This window comes from Anas platyrhynchos, chromosome 2, assembly GCF_047663525.1.
Source record: "Anas platyrhynchos isolate ZD024472 breed Pekin duck chromosome 2, IASCAAS_PekinDuck_T2T, whole genome shotgun sequence".
NCBI lineage: Eukaryota > Metazoa > Chordata > Aves > Anseriformes > Anatidae > Anas > Anas platyrhynchos.
Window position 1 is genome coordinate 121182340 of NC_092588.1, and position 19572 is coordinate 121201911.

General features: G+C 37.6%; 1 protein-coding gene across 3 annotated transcripts; it reads right to left on the minus strand.

Moving 5' to 3' along the window:
* Nucleotides 1–20: 20 nt before the first annotated feature.
* RAB5A (RAB5A, member RAS oncogene family) lies at nt 21–19467 on the minus strand. 3 transcript variants are annotated; one of them, XM_027451046.3, is made up of 7 exons: nt 15351–15606; nt 11342–11416; nt 9650–9899; nt 6259–6410; nt 5267–5389; nt 2979–3072; nt 21–1492 (listed from the first exon to the last, which is right to left on the minus strand). In XM_027451046.3, exons 3-7 carry the CDS (start codon nt 9810–9812, stop codon nt 1377–1379), a joined length of 648 nt encoding a protein of 215 aa, XP_027306847.1. In that variant the 5' UTR covers nt 9813–9899; nt 11342–11416; nt 15351–15606; the 3' UTR covers nt 21–1376. The 3 variants fall into 3 exon arrangements, with proteins under 3 accessions (XP_027306847.1, XP_021134614.1, XP_027306846.1); XM_021278939.4 differs by lacking the exons at nt 11342–11416; nt 15351–15606 and adding an exon at nt 19308–19467; XM_027451045.3 differs by lacking the exon at nt 11342–11416 and having other exon boundaries at nt 15351–15604.
* Nucleotides 19468–19572: the final 105 nt, after the last annotated feature.

Consider the following 19572-nt stretch of genomic DNA (forward strand, 5'->3'; position numbering starts at 1 on the left):
GTAAAAGAGAGTAATCACAATTTCTTTTTTAACCACTTTATTCAAACCTGAGCACCTCAATATAAAACTAAACACTGGTGAACTGTCATTTTCCTTGCTAAACCCAGATTACTGCAAATTTAAAATCTGCACAAGTAAGTTTCTGCTATCAGTTCAACATTTAAATAGACTAATTCATCTCTTCTGACACACTTGGTAGATTTCATATAATGAAAATAACTAAAAGAATTAGTGCAATATACTGGACAGATCAAAATAAAATGTACTTTGGAAAACAAAGTTGCAAAATTCATTACTGACAGACAGCAGTACTTATGTTACAGATACAGGAGCATCATTTATTACTGTTCTAGCCATAAAGGAAGAACTTAGAACCCCCTTTGATTAGAGAGGAAAAGTTAGCTTTAAGTAACTGTACATTCTGTATACCTTTAAGCAACTCTTAAATATTACAGAAAGTATTAAACAAATGTAGACTACAATGCAGAGTACCTATTTACAGTACATTAATATCCAAATTCAAAATCAAGTTGAATGTCCATAATTGTTAGTGCACTATTTTTTCCTTAGGGGAAAAACAAACTGTAATGGCCAGCAATGATCAAAACAAGAAAGAAGTCACAGACACCAAGTTTGTTGTGGTTTTACTTGAAGAGCTCTTTACAGTTTGCAAAGGAAAAAAAATCCTATGTTGCAAAGTTGAATTTACTGGTTTGTACCTTCTGAACAGATTAGAAATGAAGTTAAACTTGATTTATCACTATTCGCTTTAGACAACTAACTGGGTTGATATAATTTACATACAGTGTACCAACTAAAACTCCACTTTCCTGCAAGCATAGGGTTCTTAAAATTGTTAATGCAAGTATTTGTAATTAAATTATTAAACTATGGAATGTATAACTAAACAGTAGATACCTGCAGAAACAACTGGTTGCATCAATACTGTGAATAAGTTTAATTTTTAGACCCTGTTTCTAAAACTGTTTTAAAGCACAATTGAGAATTATGAAAAGATCAAATTCTATTCATTTTAACAGTAATCAGTATTGAAGCTACAGGAACTGGCCAATTAGGTCCATCGAAAGTAGTTCTTCTATATCCCTACTGGTGAGTGATTTTTAAAACCTTTCAACTGAAGGAAGTTTATTCCGCTTCCATCACTCCTCTACTGCTGAAACATTACAGACAGTGGCAGATACATGCATGTTAAAATTTTAGGTCAAAAGGAAATTCTGTATCATAAACTTGACTATTATTGTAAGTCTCTTCGCTGTTTGGAAGCTGTATTGGGCCAGGTTAAGCACTCCAATTCCATGGTTATTAACAGTTAGGAAGCAGAAGAATATTCAGAACAGTTTAGAGCAATTGATGTTTTAGTTACTACAACATTGACTCTTGGGTTGTTGTGTGGGTTCAGTAAGGTCTACTCCTCTTCCTCGGGCAGAGTTGGCTCCTGTACTCTGTGGTTCATTCTTTGGCAATTTTTTTGCTATAAAATCAACAAGAAATAATAGGTAAAACTGAGATTGTTCTGATGTTAAATCACTTGAGTACACAAATAATCAGCACTTTATTACTCTATAAGCATATCAATATAATCACTATAAAATCTGATTTGATTCAGCATTTTGGTAATAAAAGAAGTTAAGACACTTAACTTCTTAATGATTAACTACCTTATCTGAGATTTAGAAGTGAAATGCTTTAGTACCTTGAGCAGTAAAAAGTATTTGCCCAGGTATGCAATGCCAGTAAACAATGACTCTTGCTTTAAGATCAGGATGTTAGGGCTAAAAGATACAGAAAGACTGAAAAGGGGTAAAACAGACAGAAATTGGTCAACCTACTGCCCAGCTAACTAGACAGAGTAAGTATTGCTTACAACGTATGAAGTAATCCTCAGCACTAGACCAAGTTATGTTCTCTCTTCCCCTGATACGCGCCCCCCCCCCCAAGCTCTACCCTATCTTCTGTTCTTAGGAGTCAGTTGACTGTGCCAACTTCTTTTCTGTCCTTGTAGCTCAAGTGCACCTTCCCGATCAGTCATGAAAAATATCACTGACAAGCACTACCCTTATGAGCAGCAGGCCTTTCTAGCTTTCTGTCAGAAAATTGCTAAGTTTTACTTAAGAGGACTTAAATGGGGCTATTTTGCCCATGTTATCAGGACCCAATCACCATCCCTGTTCTATAATTTGGCTGCGGCCAGCTTTTTAAAGAACAACTTTTTCCTAAAACGAATGAAATACAACTATAAGAATAGGCAGCAAGAATAAAGTTAGCATATCAAGTGAGATAAACTCAGTTGACAGAACACAAAAGTTCATGTGATATTAAGCTGCAGAGACAGTATGCAGACATGGCATTAGTAGAAAAATGCCTTCACAACACAGCAGCATTAGATTCCAGCTTCCAGATTCAATTATCACTGTCTCATAAGAGGTATGTTACTCTAAGTTCCAGTCCTTCACAAGGCAGCTGCACAAACTGTAACATTACAAGGCACATTTATATATTTGCTCTTACATTCCTATACTAATTTGATAAACAAATCCTAGGTACATTTTATGATTAAGATGAAGTATTTGAAACTTTCAGTGGTTAAGTATACCACGAGAAAGGCATACTTGGCTTTCTTTTTTGTCTGCAGTTGCAACTACAGCTTAATTTTGCTCAAATTTGAAGCAGTACCATCAATTGTGGAGTCAAGACAGTTATATGAATCTTGCTGACAGAATTAAAGTTATTGTAACATTGCTTAGCTATTACAAGTTAATCCAAATGTTTAGGTGCTTGACAGAAGACCTCTGCAAACATGCTTCAAGTAAATTTTTCTGACTTGTCAGCATCATAAAGGAGCTGAAGGGGACTAAGGAAATTTCAGTAACACAGAAAAAGATTTACATGGATGACTGAAGGAGCTTGTGAGTATACAAATCTCAAGAAAACAATTCCCAGTATGTTCATAAACTCACCAATTGCCATAAATATTTCATTTACGTTCATAGATGTTTTGGCAGATGTCTCCATGAACAATAAACTGTTGTCATCTGCATAAGCCTGTGCTTCCTGAAAGATAAAATTAAGAATCATAGAATAATAAAGTTTGGAAAAGACCTCCAAGATCCTGGTCCAACTGTCCCCCTGCCACCAATATTACCCACTAAACCATAAACCACGTCCCTTTCTTTAAAAACCCCAAGGGACAGTGACACCACCACCTCCCTGGGAAACCTGTTCCAATGCCTAACCTCTCTCTCTCTGAGAAGAAATTTATCCTAATCTCCAGCCTGCACACCCCTCCCCTCCCCCCAGTGTAGCTTGAATACATTCCCTCTTGTCCTATCACTAGTTATTTGCGAGAAAAGGCTGACCCCCAGCTCACCACAACTTCCTTATCAGTGGATGTAGAAAGAATGCATAAGAATGCATTAGTTAATTTTAAAAACGAAACACAAAACTCAGTTATTACACTTTACTTTTACTTCTAATAAGGGACAATTTCTATTCCATTTTGAAAGAAGGTTTGTTGAAACACGACAAATTTATTCATTAGCTACGAAGAAGTTATGACTCCATCAAGCAGTTAAGCATTTAGAAATGCAATCTTAAAAAACCCTACTTGTCTTAAAAATATCCCGGACTAAACCATCACAAAACATAATACTAGCAGTATTTATTAAAAAGACAGCCCTGATTCAAGAAACTAGCTGTGATAGCAAGAATGAATAAGCTCTAAGATGGGCCATCAAATGTGAAGAAGTCAGTTATCACCCCTAGAAAAAACATAGTTTCTGAAGCATCTTGAATCTTTCAGCTGAGGCAGATTGATCAGAACAGTTTCATTAACCTGACAGAAATTCACTATAATAAAACAAGTTTGAAATGTCAAGTGTCTTGCCACGTTATCTTTCTCTAGTCTGATTTTCATCTACTCACTCTGTACTTCAGTTCCCTATTTTTGCCACTTCCTGTTAGCCAGTTCAACTATGAATCCCTAGCGTCTTTTCATTATGTAATTGCCTTTGAATTCATCAGGATATCTGTAAAAAGCCAAACTAGAATGCCTATGAAGAAAAAAAAAAAAAAAACATCTGCAGGCTTCTATATTCAATTAAGTAAAATCTGCTAAGACCCAAGTAGCTGTATCTGAAGTAACACATCGACCAATACCTAAAAATCTGCATTGTGTCATGCAGTTAGAAAAGGCTATCAAGCCCATGAGAAGACGATGAATCCATATTAACAAAAAAACCCTAACATTCAAAAAACATTAAGAATGCAACTGTAAGAACAAAAAACAGTAAAGGTAGTTCTATGTTGGTAACTAAATTTGATTAATTTTTTTTGGACTGTACACGTATATGATTTGTTTCATACCACAATTTTTCACTGATTTTTTCCATGATTCTGTCTTATGGTACAATTGACATGGAAGCATAAAATTAGAAAACCTAGATGTTAAACTCTGGCCAAAAAAAAAACAAAACTAAAATTACTGCTAATCTTCATTAATAATAATTCTAAAGTTACAAAAGGATTCATTACTGTACACAGCAGTATCTCACACAATGACACCAAATAAGGATTAAAACAGTAAGAGAATTAATGACTAAAAAATATGATCTTAAGAAAATTGGTTCAAATTCACCCAGCCATGAATAAAACAGAACATCTCTAGTGAGTTTTTATTTGCTTTGGAAGCCATTTCCTGATGGCTTAGTTAAACTTTGTAGAAAACAAATATGGAAGAGAGCACAGCTATAACAAAAAAAAATACCATGGAAAGCACAATTAGAAGTTGAAACACTGCTTCAACGATACGCCTTAAACAAGTTAAGTGTGTCAATCACCTTTGTATCATACAATAATCAAAATTCCCCTGCTGACAAGCCAGAGAGAATTGGTTTGCATATAGGAGTTTGTTCCTAATCTCATCCATTGACACTCTAGTTACTGGTGATTTTAGATAGAAGGCAGGAGAATAGAAATTCAACTATCCCTTAAAGATATGTAGATAAATTAGTTATTCCTCAAAAATTAAACTTTACTTATTCAGAAGAAGTCTACTGGTACATATCACTCATACAGAAATAGACTTTCCAATAGCATGTAGAATTCAATTAGTCTCAGCTGATGCTTATATTTAACAGCATGACCTCTGTAACAACTAGCTAGCCTATGCAAATAAGCTTCTCAGTAGACTTATTTACTTTCCACTCCAACAAAATGCTATTTCTATAAACAGAAGTTACATACATACCTGAAAATCCACAGCTCTTTTGTTAGCTAGATCAGCTTTGTTTCCTGCTAAAGCTATTACAATGTTAGGACTCGCTTGTCGCTGAAGTTCCTTGACCCAATTTTTCGCTCTGGCAAAGGACTCCTGTAAATGATTGCAAAATGATGTAACTTGAGTATTATCATCCTTTTGTACTCACCCATTATCCTAATCTGTTATCTCTACTTCCAGCGAAATGCCAATGGATGCAAGGCTACCACCTTTGTCCAAATTTGGCAAATTGGAGTTTGCCAGTCTAACACTTTTTTTTTTTTTTAAACAGATACATTCCTAGCTTAGTTCTCAAATATGCTTAGATGGGACAATGCTGAAAAAGTAAGTAAAGATAGGAAGATTTATGTAGCCCAAGTAAGGAAAGCCAGAAAATAGGAATTTTAATTTATTCTCTGAAAGAATCAAATTTATGAATATATTTGAAGAGTCTCAAACATTTTCTAACTAATAAGCACTGGCTACTACAACATAAGGATGCCAGGTTTTTGAAGGTTTCATTTTTTATTTTTTTTTTTAAGTCTCTTTTTACCAAAAACAAATGAAGCGTATCTGATCTAAGTTCAGATAAAAAGAAATCAAATAATGTGAGGTTATGGTCTCAATGGTTTGTGCTGCCTTTCCAATCCTTACATATTACTTGCCAGAATAATACATTAAAACTTTTTCCACCATCACAAATAAATTGTCACTAGCATTGTGGTGAGTGTAACAGTTTGAGTCAGATGAAATGATGTAAAAGTGGGTTTAAAAAACCTCTGCAAGCGATTTTTTTTAATTTAAAAATGCTAGAAATGGTCTTTTGGCAAGAAAAATTTCCAGACACAATTTAACATTACATAGCCCAACATTACATGATCAACTGATACAGACAAGTCAGTTAAAAAAAACAAACAAGGAAAGACAAACTAAAGACCACTGAACTTCCAGATCCCTCTCATACCTCTTTATATTGTACTTACCTCATTTGTAATGTCGTATACAACTATAGCTGCTTGTGCTCCTCTGTAGTACATGGGTGCTAAACTGTGATACCGCTCTTGCCCAGCTGTATCCCAGATTTCAAATTTTACCGTTGTATCATCAAGACACACAGTCTGTGTTAGAAAAGCAGCTACAAAAAAGATAGAGGTGCTGAAACCAGAAACCTGCTTCTATCTACATATTCATATAAAATTATATTACTCACAGAGATGCATCAGGCATGATTTCCTTGACAGTTCAAGCCTATTATTAAAATATAACAGGTCTGAAGCTAGTAGATTGGAACTGATCAACAGAGAACAGTTCCTTAAACAACCAGTCTTTCTTCACATTAAAGACATAAGAAAGCAATAATTGGAAAGATTTTTTTTCTAATAGTGAATCTGAGTAACCACAACTTCTCTCATATCTACTAGTTATATTTCATCTTGATACAACAGACAGCACTCCTTCATGATATACTCCAACAGCTCAGATATTTACAGTTCTACACTCCATTTACATTATTTGAATAGCATGTTAAAGCCTTGATTTGCAGCTCCTGGCAAATCCACCTTTGCTAATGATTGTGGAAACAAATCACTTCTCAGAAGTCCTTGTTCGTAAAGCAGCCATACAGGTGCATTTTTCACCGAGCCACCTCAAGAACTGCTTTCAAAGCACAATTTTCACAGCCTTCAGTTTCAGGGAAACTTACATCCATTGCCACTACAGCTGAATATATCTGCATACCTAAAAGCTGAATCTATCGTTGCCCCTAAATAATGATCTTCTATTTACAGAAAACACTATATGATTGATACCAACTCCTCAAGCAGTTACTCCTAGCAGTGTTTTTCATTCAGATTACAGTTACATATTACAAATACAAGGGTGACTACACACATGCTACAGAAACCACATTAACAAAATTAAGCCAGTATCTCAACAAAACACTAAGGGAAGCCCCCCAGTTGGCCGAATGGGGGATTCATCAGTGACCAAACTCAGTTTAAACCAAATGCCTGAAGTGGCACAGACCAACAGATGTTAGCCTGTCCTAATTATTCCAAGACATTGTAGCCTATGAACCACTCCTGAACTGCTGCAAGTTTTGACTAACTTATTACAGTAAAACAAAAGCAAGTCAACCTTGCTCCACAAAGGACACAGTAACTACCATAGCAAAGCTGACATGTCAGTGGTCAGATGTTCTTGCTTCAGGGGTATTAGCATCCACTGGAGATGAGCAAGCAGGTTGTAGAAGGGAAAGGTTTTGATGTTCCAATGTTAAATCACTAAGTTTCTAAGGGCTAAATATCCAAGCACTGGTAAAACAGGCTCCGCTTGGTAGCTCCCCAAGCAGCCTAGAACAAGAAGACAGACCAAAAAAACACAAAACACTCTGCACTATACTAAGGGTTTCCTCCTCAACCAGCTTAAGGTTATATTTCTCCAAGACAGAGACAGGAATACTAAATGAGTGAAGTTTGACATTCTTGCAGATATTCTCTTCAACATAAGAATGTACTTACACTCCATAAATGAAGGGATATATTCAGGAAGAGAATTAAGGGTCCCTTCCAACTCAGGATATTCTATGATTCTATGATTCTAAAACAACGGTTTTATTCTGGGCCACCCTCTTGCTTTTGTTGAAAGGAAGCTTTCAACCGCCACAAAAAAAAATTTAATTTCAGTAAACAAGGTACCTTTCTTCTGTATTGCAAGGCCATACTTAATTGATAATCAACCATGTTAAGGATGATAGACTTTCAAGATAATTAACATCAATACTTTTATCTTAAGCAACTAACAGGCACTGCTGCACTAGTCTGAAGTGGAGAAGTCCAGTTATCAAACATGACCACCGTCCAACATGTCTGCCTTGAACTGCACTCTTTCAGGAGTTCTTATTCAGACTCTCAATGCACATAATCCTCCCTTTGTTAAAAGCCCCTTCTGTATACAAAGAAAACTACGCCTAAAGCAAATACTGGCTACAGTTGCACAGCTTTCTCTACAGAAAACTTTCAGAATCCCAATGTTGATGCACTTAATATTTCTCAGCTGTATTATACAGCATTTCCTTGCTTCTGTTTAGCGCAGAAGAGGAACAAGTTAATATAAAATTACACTAACATGCACATATTTCAGCTTGGAGTTAAGTCTTCTTTAACCTTTGTATTGCTTTTAAACAGTTAAATAGAATGTGTTCTCTCTAATTCTACCAAGACTCTGAAACAAGAGAAAACAAAAAGGAGGTTAAATAAGTTAAACATTACTGAACTTTAACAATGAATTTCACTGAATTTAGTGTTGTTTATTTTTTCATTTTAAAAAAGCAGATAATAGTGAATTAGCTTGTCAATGTATCACTGGGAATGTTCTCTATATTATCACGTAACATATGTAATAATACATAAATCTACGACACTAACACCTATCCCAAAACCATTACAGTAAGTACAAAGACAAAAATGAGCATTAGTAAGGTGTTAAAGGAGGAAAAAGTGGTTCTCCATTTATGCTGACAGATATACAAAATAAATACATCTAACACCTAGAAACAGGGTAAAAAGGTGATGTAGTGAGACTTAGCTTATCTTCACTTTTGTAAGCTTAGTAGATTTTTACATTTTGTCAACTGTTCATATGCAAAGACATGGATGACTGGAAGGGCTTGCCATAAATATAGTGAAACAACCTGATTCATGCAAGCAGCAGGAGGGGCTACAGGACAATACTGATCAATCCATATCTTGTTTTAGTCTGTATGCCATTATACTGTTTTAAGAACGTGTTTAAGTTTATTCAAGGAAGCTCAGTAAGCACAAACAATTTCAATACGCAAGCTGGCAGAAGAAAAAGGGAGGGGAAAATGAAAATGTGTCATAGTTAAACTGAATTTTTTTTTGACTTCTTACAGTCAACACTAAGTTTTTCTTATGTCACAAAACATAAAAATAGTATACTAAATCTCATGATTAATGACAAAGGAAGTGCATGCAGACATATAGCAAGTTCTCCCAATTCAAAAGCAGAGCCAGGCTGCATAAATACCACCACAACCTTTTCAAAAAAATGCATACAGCATGAATAAAAGAGCCACATACACACCTACAAACAAAATTCAACATGAAGTCCACTTCTCAAAACTATGCAGTTCAAGCATGTTTACTTTCTCCACTTTGACAGGCATGTTTCCTACAGCCTCGTGTCAACTAGTTTTCATCTTACTAAGTTACAGTTCTCAAATAGAGAGATGTAGGGCTCAGATTTGATCCTTGCTGTCAATGACCCATTCTCAAAGTGCCATTACATTCAAGGTTGTCAATGCCAAGAATATAAATTCAATGTGAAATAAATAAAAAGGGTAAATTTTCTCACCTCCAATTGTACTTTCTTGAAACTCATGAAACTGTCCTTTTACAAAACGAAGCACCAAACTTGATTTACCAACTGCAGACTCTCCTAGAAGTACTAATTTGAATTGGCAAATTTTATTTCCAGCATTTGGCCCATTGGGTCTTGTTGCTCCTCGATTAGCCATGCCCAAACTAGAAAGAAGTCCTTTGTTTCAAGTTCTTGAAAGCAAGTCCAGGATTCAGAACTCAGGGGTGCTTCTGCTGGTAACAGCCTGGTTATGAAAAGACAGTGGGTGGTGTTAGCAAGCAAGAAAAATCTAATTCACCAATGCACCATGGATTACATATGATGTATTTTACTAATGCTAAGTAATACTCAGTAGTCAGTAGCAATAAAGAATGCAAAAAAAATTGAGGAGACTATGGAAATCACAATCACCGCATCAAGTTCTCTGCAAGTACACTTTATCAATTCATATTTATAATTTATAACAAATGCAATTTCCTTATATAATGCTTTGTACATCAAGATCTGTACTTTTTAATGCCTTTCCTAGTTAAAAATGTACTTTTAGAAGTAAAACCACAAAGCTTTGCACATGTAGAAAAATTTAGTCTTTTGACCACTAAGAAATCCAGATCACTTTGTGCAAGCCAGAGAAGTATCAAATGGTAATAAACTGAGATTTCCAGATCTAATTTCTACATCCTAGCCAATCGATACATATAAGAGACCTTTGTTAAGAAGATGTGTTAACAGTGTATTCCTTAGTATATCTACTCTTCTTGTAAGTTTCTTCAAAAAAATCACAATGTTTATTCATATGGACAAAGAAGCCTTTAGCCTCTGCTATTTTCACTTCCAAGCCAAACACACGTGGTTTTACACACTTAATAGCGGAGATTAGTGTCTACATGTGAAAAGATTTAACGTATGAAAGACTGGAATAGTATTTTCTATATTCCCTTTCTTCTTACTTCCCAAAACAAAATTCCAAGCAAATCTGCAGGAAGAATACCCAAGTGATAGTTACTCAACTCTCAGGAAAAAAAAAAAAGCTTGGCCTACAAGCCTAAAAACCCCTTGGCCTACAACTTTGTCCTACTGCAGATGGTTACATATTTGAATTAGATACACATGTTGAAGACACAGTTTTTCTAGCATCTAGGATACAAACAAGTTAGTTTGGAGCATATTCTCCAAGTGAAGAGAATGGTTTTAACACTGTAAAATGAAGCAAATTTACTACCTTTAAAAAAAGTCTTGCTCTTTCTTTGTTATGGTAAAGCTACTACAATTTGAACCAAGTAGTAGCCTTAATCGTTAGCTATCTTCCCATTTCAAAACATCAAGGACAGCTAAAATAATCCTATAGCAGGCAGCTGAGGATTCCAGTTTGCTATATACCTGCCTCAGACAATAAGCCCTCATTCTCCTTCCTAACTCTTCTTCTGTAAACTCAGGACAATTTCTGAACAGACTGCTTCACAGCTCTAGCAGAACTCCATCCTCCACTAAATACTCCCTTATACCCAAGTTTCACAAGCATTATGTAAGAAATCAAAGCGTTATTTCTTCACTAACATAACATTAAAAATAAACTGATACATTATTTATCATTGTAAACAGAACTTGAATATAGGTCCTAAAACAAAATATTTTTCAACATCTTTAAGATGCTTCTGTTTGCTTATATTGTTCCTTTTCCCATACCTCGAAATAATTTAACTTCTTCCAGGTAGGATATTCCAATCTTGTATTCATCCCTGTCTGCCTTGTGTTTGTGACCTGTTTGACAGTTATGATATCCTTAAATCAACAGGTTTTTAATTTCAGTTGCACAACTTAACTATCTACTTTTAGATACAAGTTTTCTCAAACACACAGAAGCGTGCCACATTGAAAAATTTTACAGTAAGCAAAAAAAAAAACCACTGCAAATTCCACCATTATTACTATTAACCCCTATAATTACACATTAAAATTTTGTCATTAAATTAGTATTAATATTTTAGAATACAAGAATTGGTCTAGTTATTTTCAAAACAGTATCAGACCTTTCATCCTCATAGCATTAAAAAAAATCATGCACAGCTGCTGTGTTGGTTCTCAAGCAAGATTTTTTTTTCAAGTTGTGGAGCAACTTGGATAAAAGCGGATCAGTAACAAGGAGTTAATCTCTCCCAAATTACGTACAAGAGGAAGCAGCAATGCATGGCCAACAAATAGGTAGCCCAGAATCCTGTTAGTGATTTGTTTATCCTTTCCTTTGGAAAAGTAATGAAGACAATTAAGTATTTTCTGTTTTAAAAATGAAACAACTGTTTGCACTGTAGCATTCTAGTATGTTTAGGTAACTATGAAAGAATTTTAAATCTTTACTCTTAATTTATGTTTTCTAGACTCTGGAGTATTAAGACATAAGGGCTAAATCCAGTGACCAACTATTTATCTTTTAACTATTTATCTAATTTAACTATTTATCTTACACTTACAAAGCAGTTTTTACTACCCCTTGCGAAACTCTTTCAGGACCTAGAGATGAAACAAGTTGTCAAGGCAAATACTGAATTCTTATGAATGTTCAACCAGAAATCTTCAAAGTTCACACACCTCTCCCCCCCCTTTACAAGAAATCATTCTGGACACTCAGGTATTGTGCAAAAATAACCACTTGTCAAGCTGACAGACATCACACTACTTTCAAGGCCATCAAGTCCTGAAAACATACTGCAAACATTCTTCATTCAATAGGTGCATCCATATGTCTAGTAACTTAACCATAAAACCTACCTACCACAGTTGTACCACACAGTTTTTACGAGCTTAGGATAAAAAAATAAGACTAAAAATCTGACAGAGAATACCCAACTGCCTTCAATAAATAAAAGTCACTATCATCTTCTATAGGAATGCATGGAAGTCATCATCTTTTAAAGTTTCAAATTATATTGAAATTGTTCAGTAAATTCAAAATCATCATAGAAACATGAAAAATGAGGAATACTTCCTTAATCTGAAGAGACATGGCCCAGGTATGACACAGCCATTACAGAATGATGTTGAACTTTCTTTTTAGACTGGTGTGCTGAATGTACTAGGAAATAGGATGTAAAAGTAGACTTCAATACTACAGACCCTACATATGCTCCAAGTCTCAGGCCACACTTATTTTCCAGTTCTTTAAGTCATCTGTAAAATATTGGCTTTGGGAACCAAAAAAAAACCACCATGCAGAAGACAGGAACACTACTTTCAGTACCCTACAAACACAAGTTTAATTCTTTTTTGACAAATTGCTTTCAAGGCAACTCTGAACACTTTCTTCAAGAGCTCAGCAGCTGTACCTATTTCTTACTCTTAGCTTGAGTCAAAGTCTCCAAGAAAAGATCCCACCAAACTGCCCCCATCCAGCCCTGCCCCTGCTAGCTTTGTGTATTGAGTAAATTTTGTAATCTACTGATGTGTTTGGAATATCTGAAAAAAGACAACCTTAAGACATTTTCATTCATCTACACAAAAAGATGCATACAACAGTTTTACTTCAACCAACCTCTTAAACTGGTACATATGGATGGGAAGAAGTTACTTTTATGTAAGAATCTGCTGAGGAAAATACTATGAAAATTTTTAAGTGTGTACGTCCTCATATGAATAGAAATGGAACAGATTGTCCTACTTGTATGGAGTTTAATGCGAGAACTCCATCATATACTATCAGGCAAGGACCGTTTTGCAGTCATGGGTACTACAAATATATAGCTCCTTCTGGGGAGTAGGAACTTCCACTCTTCTCCTGAATATCCCCAGTGGGATAGCATCTCCGTGATGAAATGTCAGAATAACAAAGTCTACAGCATACGGTTAGGAACGTACTTCTGTTACCAAGTACTCCTACCAAGCAATTTACCAGATGCTTTGTACTCTCATCCCTTCAGAAATTTCTATTCTGCTAGGTAATCCTTCCTTGTTAATGATTTTTATTTATTGGAAGGAGAGAAGAATCGTAATTATATTCATAGAACTTCCCATAAAATTTCTTATGTTCGAGTCTGTGAGCAGAATTCCATCAGTCCTAACCAGTATCTACAAACTCACAACTTAATGGAATAATTCACAGCCATTTAAGTGTTCAGATCAGTGCCTATTTTAAACAAGAAAGCTGAGACTAATAGAGAAGTATCAAAATAACACTTGTGTCAAAAGCCAACCTACTAAAGGGATTAAGACAGCTAACGCTGTTCCTACAATGAATGCGATTAAATGCATAACCAAACACAAAGACCACAAGAAAAAATGATAGATTTAAAACTGGAACATTCAACCACTTGAAAAGACTTCACATTTCAAAGCAAATAACGTTTCTTATCATAAGTAATATTGTAGTAATTTCTAATTCATAAACAGAGGAAGATGGTGTAACAGGGAGTTTGCAGCCATTGTCTAATTTCTTTATAATGACTACCTTCACTGTTTTAAAAAAAACAATATCTAGATAAAGTTATTTATTAAGCACTCACACTAATAAAGTTTTCTATTATTCCCTTCCAGGGTTGACAAAATTAACATGGCACCTTACTGCAACGTTCTAGATAGCTGCGCATGTCACTATCTAAATATTTGTTGTATTTAAAACAGTTTATATTGAAACATAGTGAGACAGTAAAGTTACAGAACTGAACCAACACAGTCACTGCAAGAAGATTATGGCTTTCCAATTAGATGTAATAGCCATCTCATCAGTGCATATGAATGAAGTATTGTACTGATTGCTTTGTGATAAACTGGTTTATCATACAGGAAACATAAGCAACGATGACTGTATCATCATTGTTTCTAGTCACCTTACTTTAGCTAGTATTTACCTTTTACTGACATCTCTTATTACAGGATAAAAATATCATCTAGGTAGGCCATCTATCCTGCCTGCAACACTGAGAAATCACCACCGAATTAGAAAAAAATGAAGATGCCATGCTTTTTATTCAGTCTTAATAGTGTGTGGAAGGAGCTCTGTAATTTCAGTTTAGCTAGCAGTTCAGCCTGGGGATGGAAGACAGACTATGAAAGAGACAAAGATAGGTAAAAAAAAAAAAACATGGAAAACGTTGAGAGAATAATGGCCTTTTAAGGGCCTATTGTTTGGAGCAACATTTGGATAGTCCTTAAACAATTCAGCTCTCCTGGAAAACGCATAAGGACAGAGGTGTGTTCCTGCACGATGCCTTCACCTCTAGCTCCAGCTAAGGCGCAGGCAGCGCACACGCCATACACCAGGCCCGCCGGTGTCCCCTGGATGGCGACGCGCTGCCTTCGCCTTCCCACCTCACCCATCGCCCCCTTCTCCAGACACAAGCGAAAGGGAAAGCGAGGGCCCTACCTCCCCACCTCCCGCCGCACTCCGCCCGAGGGCCTGGCGGGACACGACCCTGCCCTGGCAGGCAGCCCGCGGCCGAGGAGCCCCCTCCCCGCCCCTCGGGGCCCTGCCGCCGCCTCCCTTCCCCCGCGGCTCCCTCCCAGGCACGGGAATAAGGGGAAGTGGGAGAACCGGGGGCGCCATTTTGAGGCGGCGAGGCGCCTCCGACACGGCGGCCTCCGCAGCCCGCAGGCCCGCACCTCAGCGGCCCGGCCGCCCCGCGGCTCCTCAGGGCGGCGGGGGGGCGCCCTCAGAGCCCAGCCCAGCCCAGCCCAGCCCAGCCCGGCCCGGCCTGCCCCACCTCACCCGGCCACACACGGCGTCTGTCCGTCCGCCCGTCCCTCTGTCTGTCTGTCCGGCCGGGCTGCAGCAGGAGGAGGGCGCGAGGAGGGCAGGGGGAGGCGGCCCCGCGGTGGGGGCGAGGGGCGGGGGCGCAGCCGGGCCTCACCCAGAGGCCGCCGCCGACTTCCGCCGCCTCCTGCGCCCCGACCCAAACACCCGCACGCACACACACGCACACGTAGTTCCGCCGCCGCCGCCACGTCACGGCCCGCACGCCGCGTGCGCTTCCGCCTCCCTTTCCCCCTCCTCCCTCCTCCATTTTCTCGCCCCCTCCCCGCTCAGGGGCTGGGCACGCCCCGGCCCTGCCCCCCCGCCAGCGGGGCGTCCCTCAGCCCAACGGGGGATTCAGCTCTGCTAAAAGCCTCACAGATCGCCTCAGTATCGAGTGCTAACGCAGCACGGCTCCCCTGCTAGTAGCGGACACGCCCTGCTCTACAAAGCACCGGGCACCGTCATCCACGTTCCGTGCCACTGAGGCGTCGTGGCAGCCCCACGTGCCTGTCCAGTGTCTAGCCCGAGAGGAATGTGGAAAGGTTAGGAGGTGATGCCTGTAGGAATGGCAAAAATGACTGGAAGACCTGCCTCACAGCAAAAGAGGCAAAGACCTGCTGACCCCGTAAAAGAGAAGGGTGTGGGAGGTGTGGGACCGAGAAGTGGTCCCACAGAGAAGTGGTTAGAAGCAAAACAGCAGCAAGAAATATTCTTCAGTCAACTATATTCAGCGAAAGCCAACCATGAGATCTTGAAGGAAATTCAAAGCAGAATCCATAAGATGTTTAACATCAAAAATTGTGCCCATGATTAAGTATCATTAAATGAAAGTTGCCTAGATAATCCATCACTGGAATATTGAATCAAAATTTGATTCTGTTGTCCTCTTAAAATACACTTCAGTTCAACAACATGAGAAAAGGTTATTTCCATCCTAGTCAGATCCAGCTTGCACAAAAACATCTTTAGATGAAAAGAAATTAAAATATTACACAGTAAATCTTTAGAATGACATGAACTTAAATACAATTTAGAGAGCAAATACTTACATGTATGTGGCTGCAGGTGCCTGCTGGATAACCCTATGACTGTAACACAGAGCTACAGTCTCCCTCCTCCTCTATGAAACTCCAAATCACTCACAGCTGGTTGAAACTGACAGCAGGAATTGCTGTCAACCAGCTGGTCAGAAAACAGCAGAGGTTCACCGTGAATGTATGAAATAGAGGCAGGAGAGCATGCAGCAGTAATTAAATGAGTAAGTTTCATTTACCATATTTCAGGCTCAGTGAGTCCGTGAACGTTAGCAGAGAAGATGAGTTTCTTCTGTTGTAGTCTGGATTAATAGCCATGTAACAAAAGGCCTGAAATCACCAGGATAGCCATTCCAGTGATCGTGTTTTCATATTTTATGTCATCTAGGGTCACATGTCATTGTTAAACTACTGAAGTGAGACTTTGGGAGATGTTAAAAAATATGTAAGTAGATCATGATTTCACCAGATGGAGTTCTGTATTTTTCAGCATTTCTCATAGACTTTAATAATATGTTCTGTTCAATCTCTTTGTATTTAAATCTAAATATAGATGTGTAATAATAAATGAGGCTGTCTTTAGAAGATGTGCATAATCTCTTTATTCTGTTTGAATTTTCTTTTGGTTTCACTTCTCCATTTTTTTTCCCTTCATGCATCCATCTGTTCCAATATCCTCCTTTTTGTCTTTCCTCTATCACTATTTGTGTGTATTTTCTTTAATCATATCATCCATTGGTTTGGTCATATCATAGCATATAGAATGTGTACAGCACACAAAAAGCCATATTTTTCTATCTGTAAATGAGTTGAATAAAAGCAAATAAACTGAAAGTAACCATGCACTAACAACAGCAAAGGATATCAGCACAGTTAGTGTCCATCAAGAGTTTCACAAAACTTAAAGCATTTTACATCAAGTTCTCTGGTATTCAGAGACTTCAAAGAATTTACAAACTTAGAGAGTACTGTGATGGCCATCTCCATCAGGAGCACAGAATGGGAACTGTGTTGCAGAACTTTGGCTCTTTGTGCTTCATAAAGAAAGTGAAATACACATTTTATGTGGTTTCCATTCCTTTGTTTCAGCCAGTGCAAGATTGCACTGTACTGCAGGTATTAGATGTCAGCAAACATCCAAACATCCATAGCAGTAACGTTCAGATGACAAACACTATCTACACTTTCTACACTTCTGTAGAAAGGAATATTTTTCAACTTTCTTTTAAAACAGTTCTCTGGAGATCAGATTTTTTTTTTTTTTTCCTTAACACAGGAGATGACAACTTCACACTGAAGCTAATTTGACTCAAGAAAGATTTAATCTTTTTTCCCTAAAAAGGAGTATATTTTTTTTTTGTTAATTTGTTAGCTTGTCTTTAAAAATTATAGATCTTTCCTACCCTGCAGGTGTTCTTCCTACACACCAATTAACTTTCAATCTATGAAAGTATGAATGTGACACTGATTCCTAAAATAAGCAGAACTATAGGGAGAAGGGGCACCCGTTTTATCGGATACATCTGAATAAATTTTGAGTTCACGGTTTGTATCTGCATAATGAACTTAAGAAAATACACGTTAAAAAACAAACAAACAAAAAAAACGCACTTAAAAAAATATCTTTCTCCTATTGTGTATCTACTCATAATTTACAGCATATTATGCAGAGAATGCGCTCAACCTGGCTTCTACCAGGATGAATCTTGAGTTAATTTCATATGAAAGCAAACTGTCTCCATATTCATCTAGTACTATTTTGGTTTCATTTTTGTTATCTCAAGGTTCACATTTTAAAGAACCTTGAATACATTTCCTAACAGGGAATGAAAATATCTATGCACTTATTTCAACTTAATAGTTGGAGTTTCTTTTAGTGGTAGGAGGTGAAAGGGATGTACTCATCTCTACCTTTTTAGAAGCAAGTTATCTATAGTATTGACTCTTCTATAATAATTTATGATAGAAGCAGCTCCTGCAGATAAAAATGTTTTCCTGCTTTCATTGGCAACTGGTTGTATATCTATGGAAAACAGTCAGCAAGGCATCATCCTCTTCCACAAATTGGCTAGCAAGAGCATTTTTAAGATCTGGTAAGATAGCTCAGCGAAGCATGTGTATTGCTAGTAGGTTTCAAATTGATTCATAGAAACCCTCATCTCTGTTGAAAAGCACAGGGGAACAAAGCAGAAAAAGCTCTATTTGTTACTGCTTTCATATTGCCAGGTGCTGTTTTTCTGACTTTGATACAACCCACTCCAGCAGGGTTGAGTGGATTCTTTCAATTAGCAAGTGTGGCCACCTACTGGGGAAAAACACTAAAATAAAGTCACAAATAACAACGTACAAAGTGGTATACCTTGAGTACAGGAAAATAGCTAGGTAGAAATGCAACAAACAAGGCAATAAAAGTTTAAGTCCTGGCTTCAGCTTTATTTTATTCCCTCCCCTTGCCATATATTTTTTGTAATATTACACTGCTCTTCCTCTGAAGTAGTTTACTGGCAGCTTTGCCTATGCCAAATTAGTCCTTTCAATCGTATCAAATTTGTGCCTGATTTCTATCACCTGCAGTTTTGTTCACCTAACAATTTAGCCTTTCCAAGACAGAATTGTACCTGACAGAATAACAGGTCACAATCAAAGACATAGTCAATTGCGTTCTTTCACTTAATGGATTACAAATAATTACCATATTATTTGGCAGAAGTACTCTAAATTTAAAGGTAGCAACAAAAATGATTGAAGGAAGTATAAGTGAATGAAACATTTTAAGAATTTGCTAAAGCTTATTTCCCAAATGGTTGCGTATGTTCTACGTTAGTGGTTTCTATTCATGAAAAAGGGCACCAGCAATGGTCAGAGCTAAATAAGAGCCAAAGATAACGTATGTTACCTGGAGAAGATAACACTATTCTCACATGTGCAAGCTGATCACACTGCGGGCATGTAATGCTGATGTCCCTGACCATCGGAGCAGGTTGTCAGCTGTCCCCGATGTCTGGCTGGGGGCTCACCAGAGAGCAGTCACTGCTGGCCTCCAATCTTGAGCTTGTAGGGCAGGCTCCAGAGAGCTCAGCAGTCATTGAGCCACCTTCCTGTAAAATCCTTGTCAAACAAATGTTGGAGCTGGGACTAAAATGGCAACAGCTGGCAATGTT

Excerpts from the sequence above, each read along its gene's own strand:
- RAB5A (XM_021278939.4), bottom strand. The coding sequence starts at position 9,812 with ATGGCTAATCGAGGAGCAACAAGACCCAATGGGCCAAATGCTGGAAAT. Across the intron at positions 5,390-6,258 it reads TATACGACATTACAAATGAG|GAGTCCTTTGCCAGAGCGAA; the intron begins GTAAGTACAATA and ends AATCATTTACAG. Across the intron at positions 1,493-2,978 it reads TGAAATATTTATGGCAATTG|CAAAAAAATTGCCAAAGAAT; the intron begins GTGAGTTTATGA and ends TTGATTTTATAG.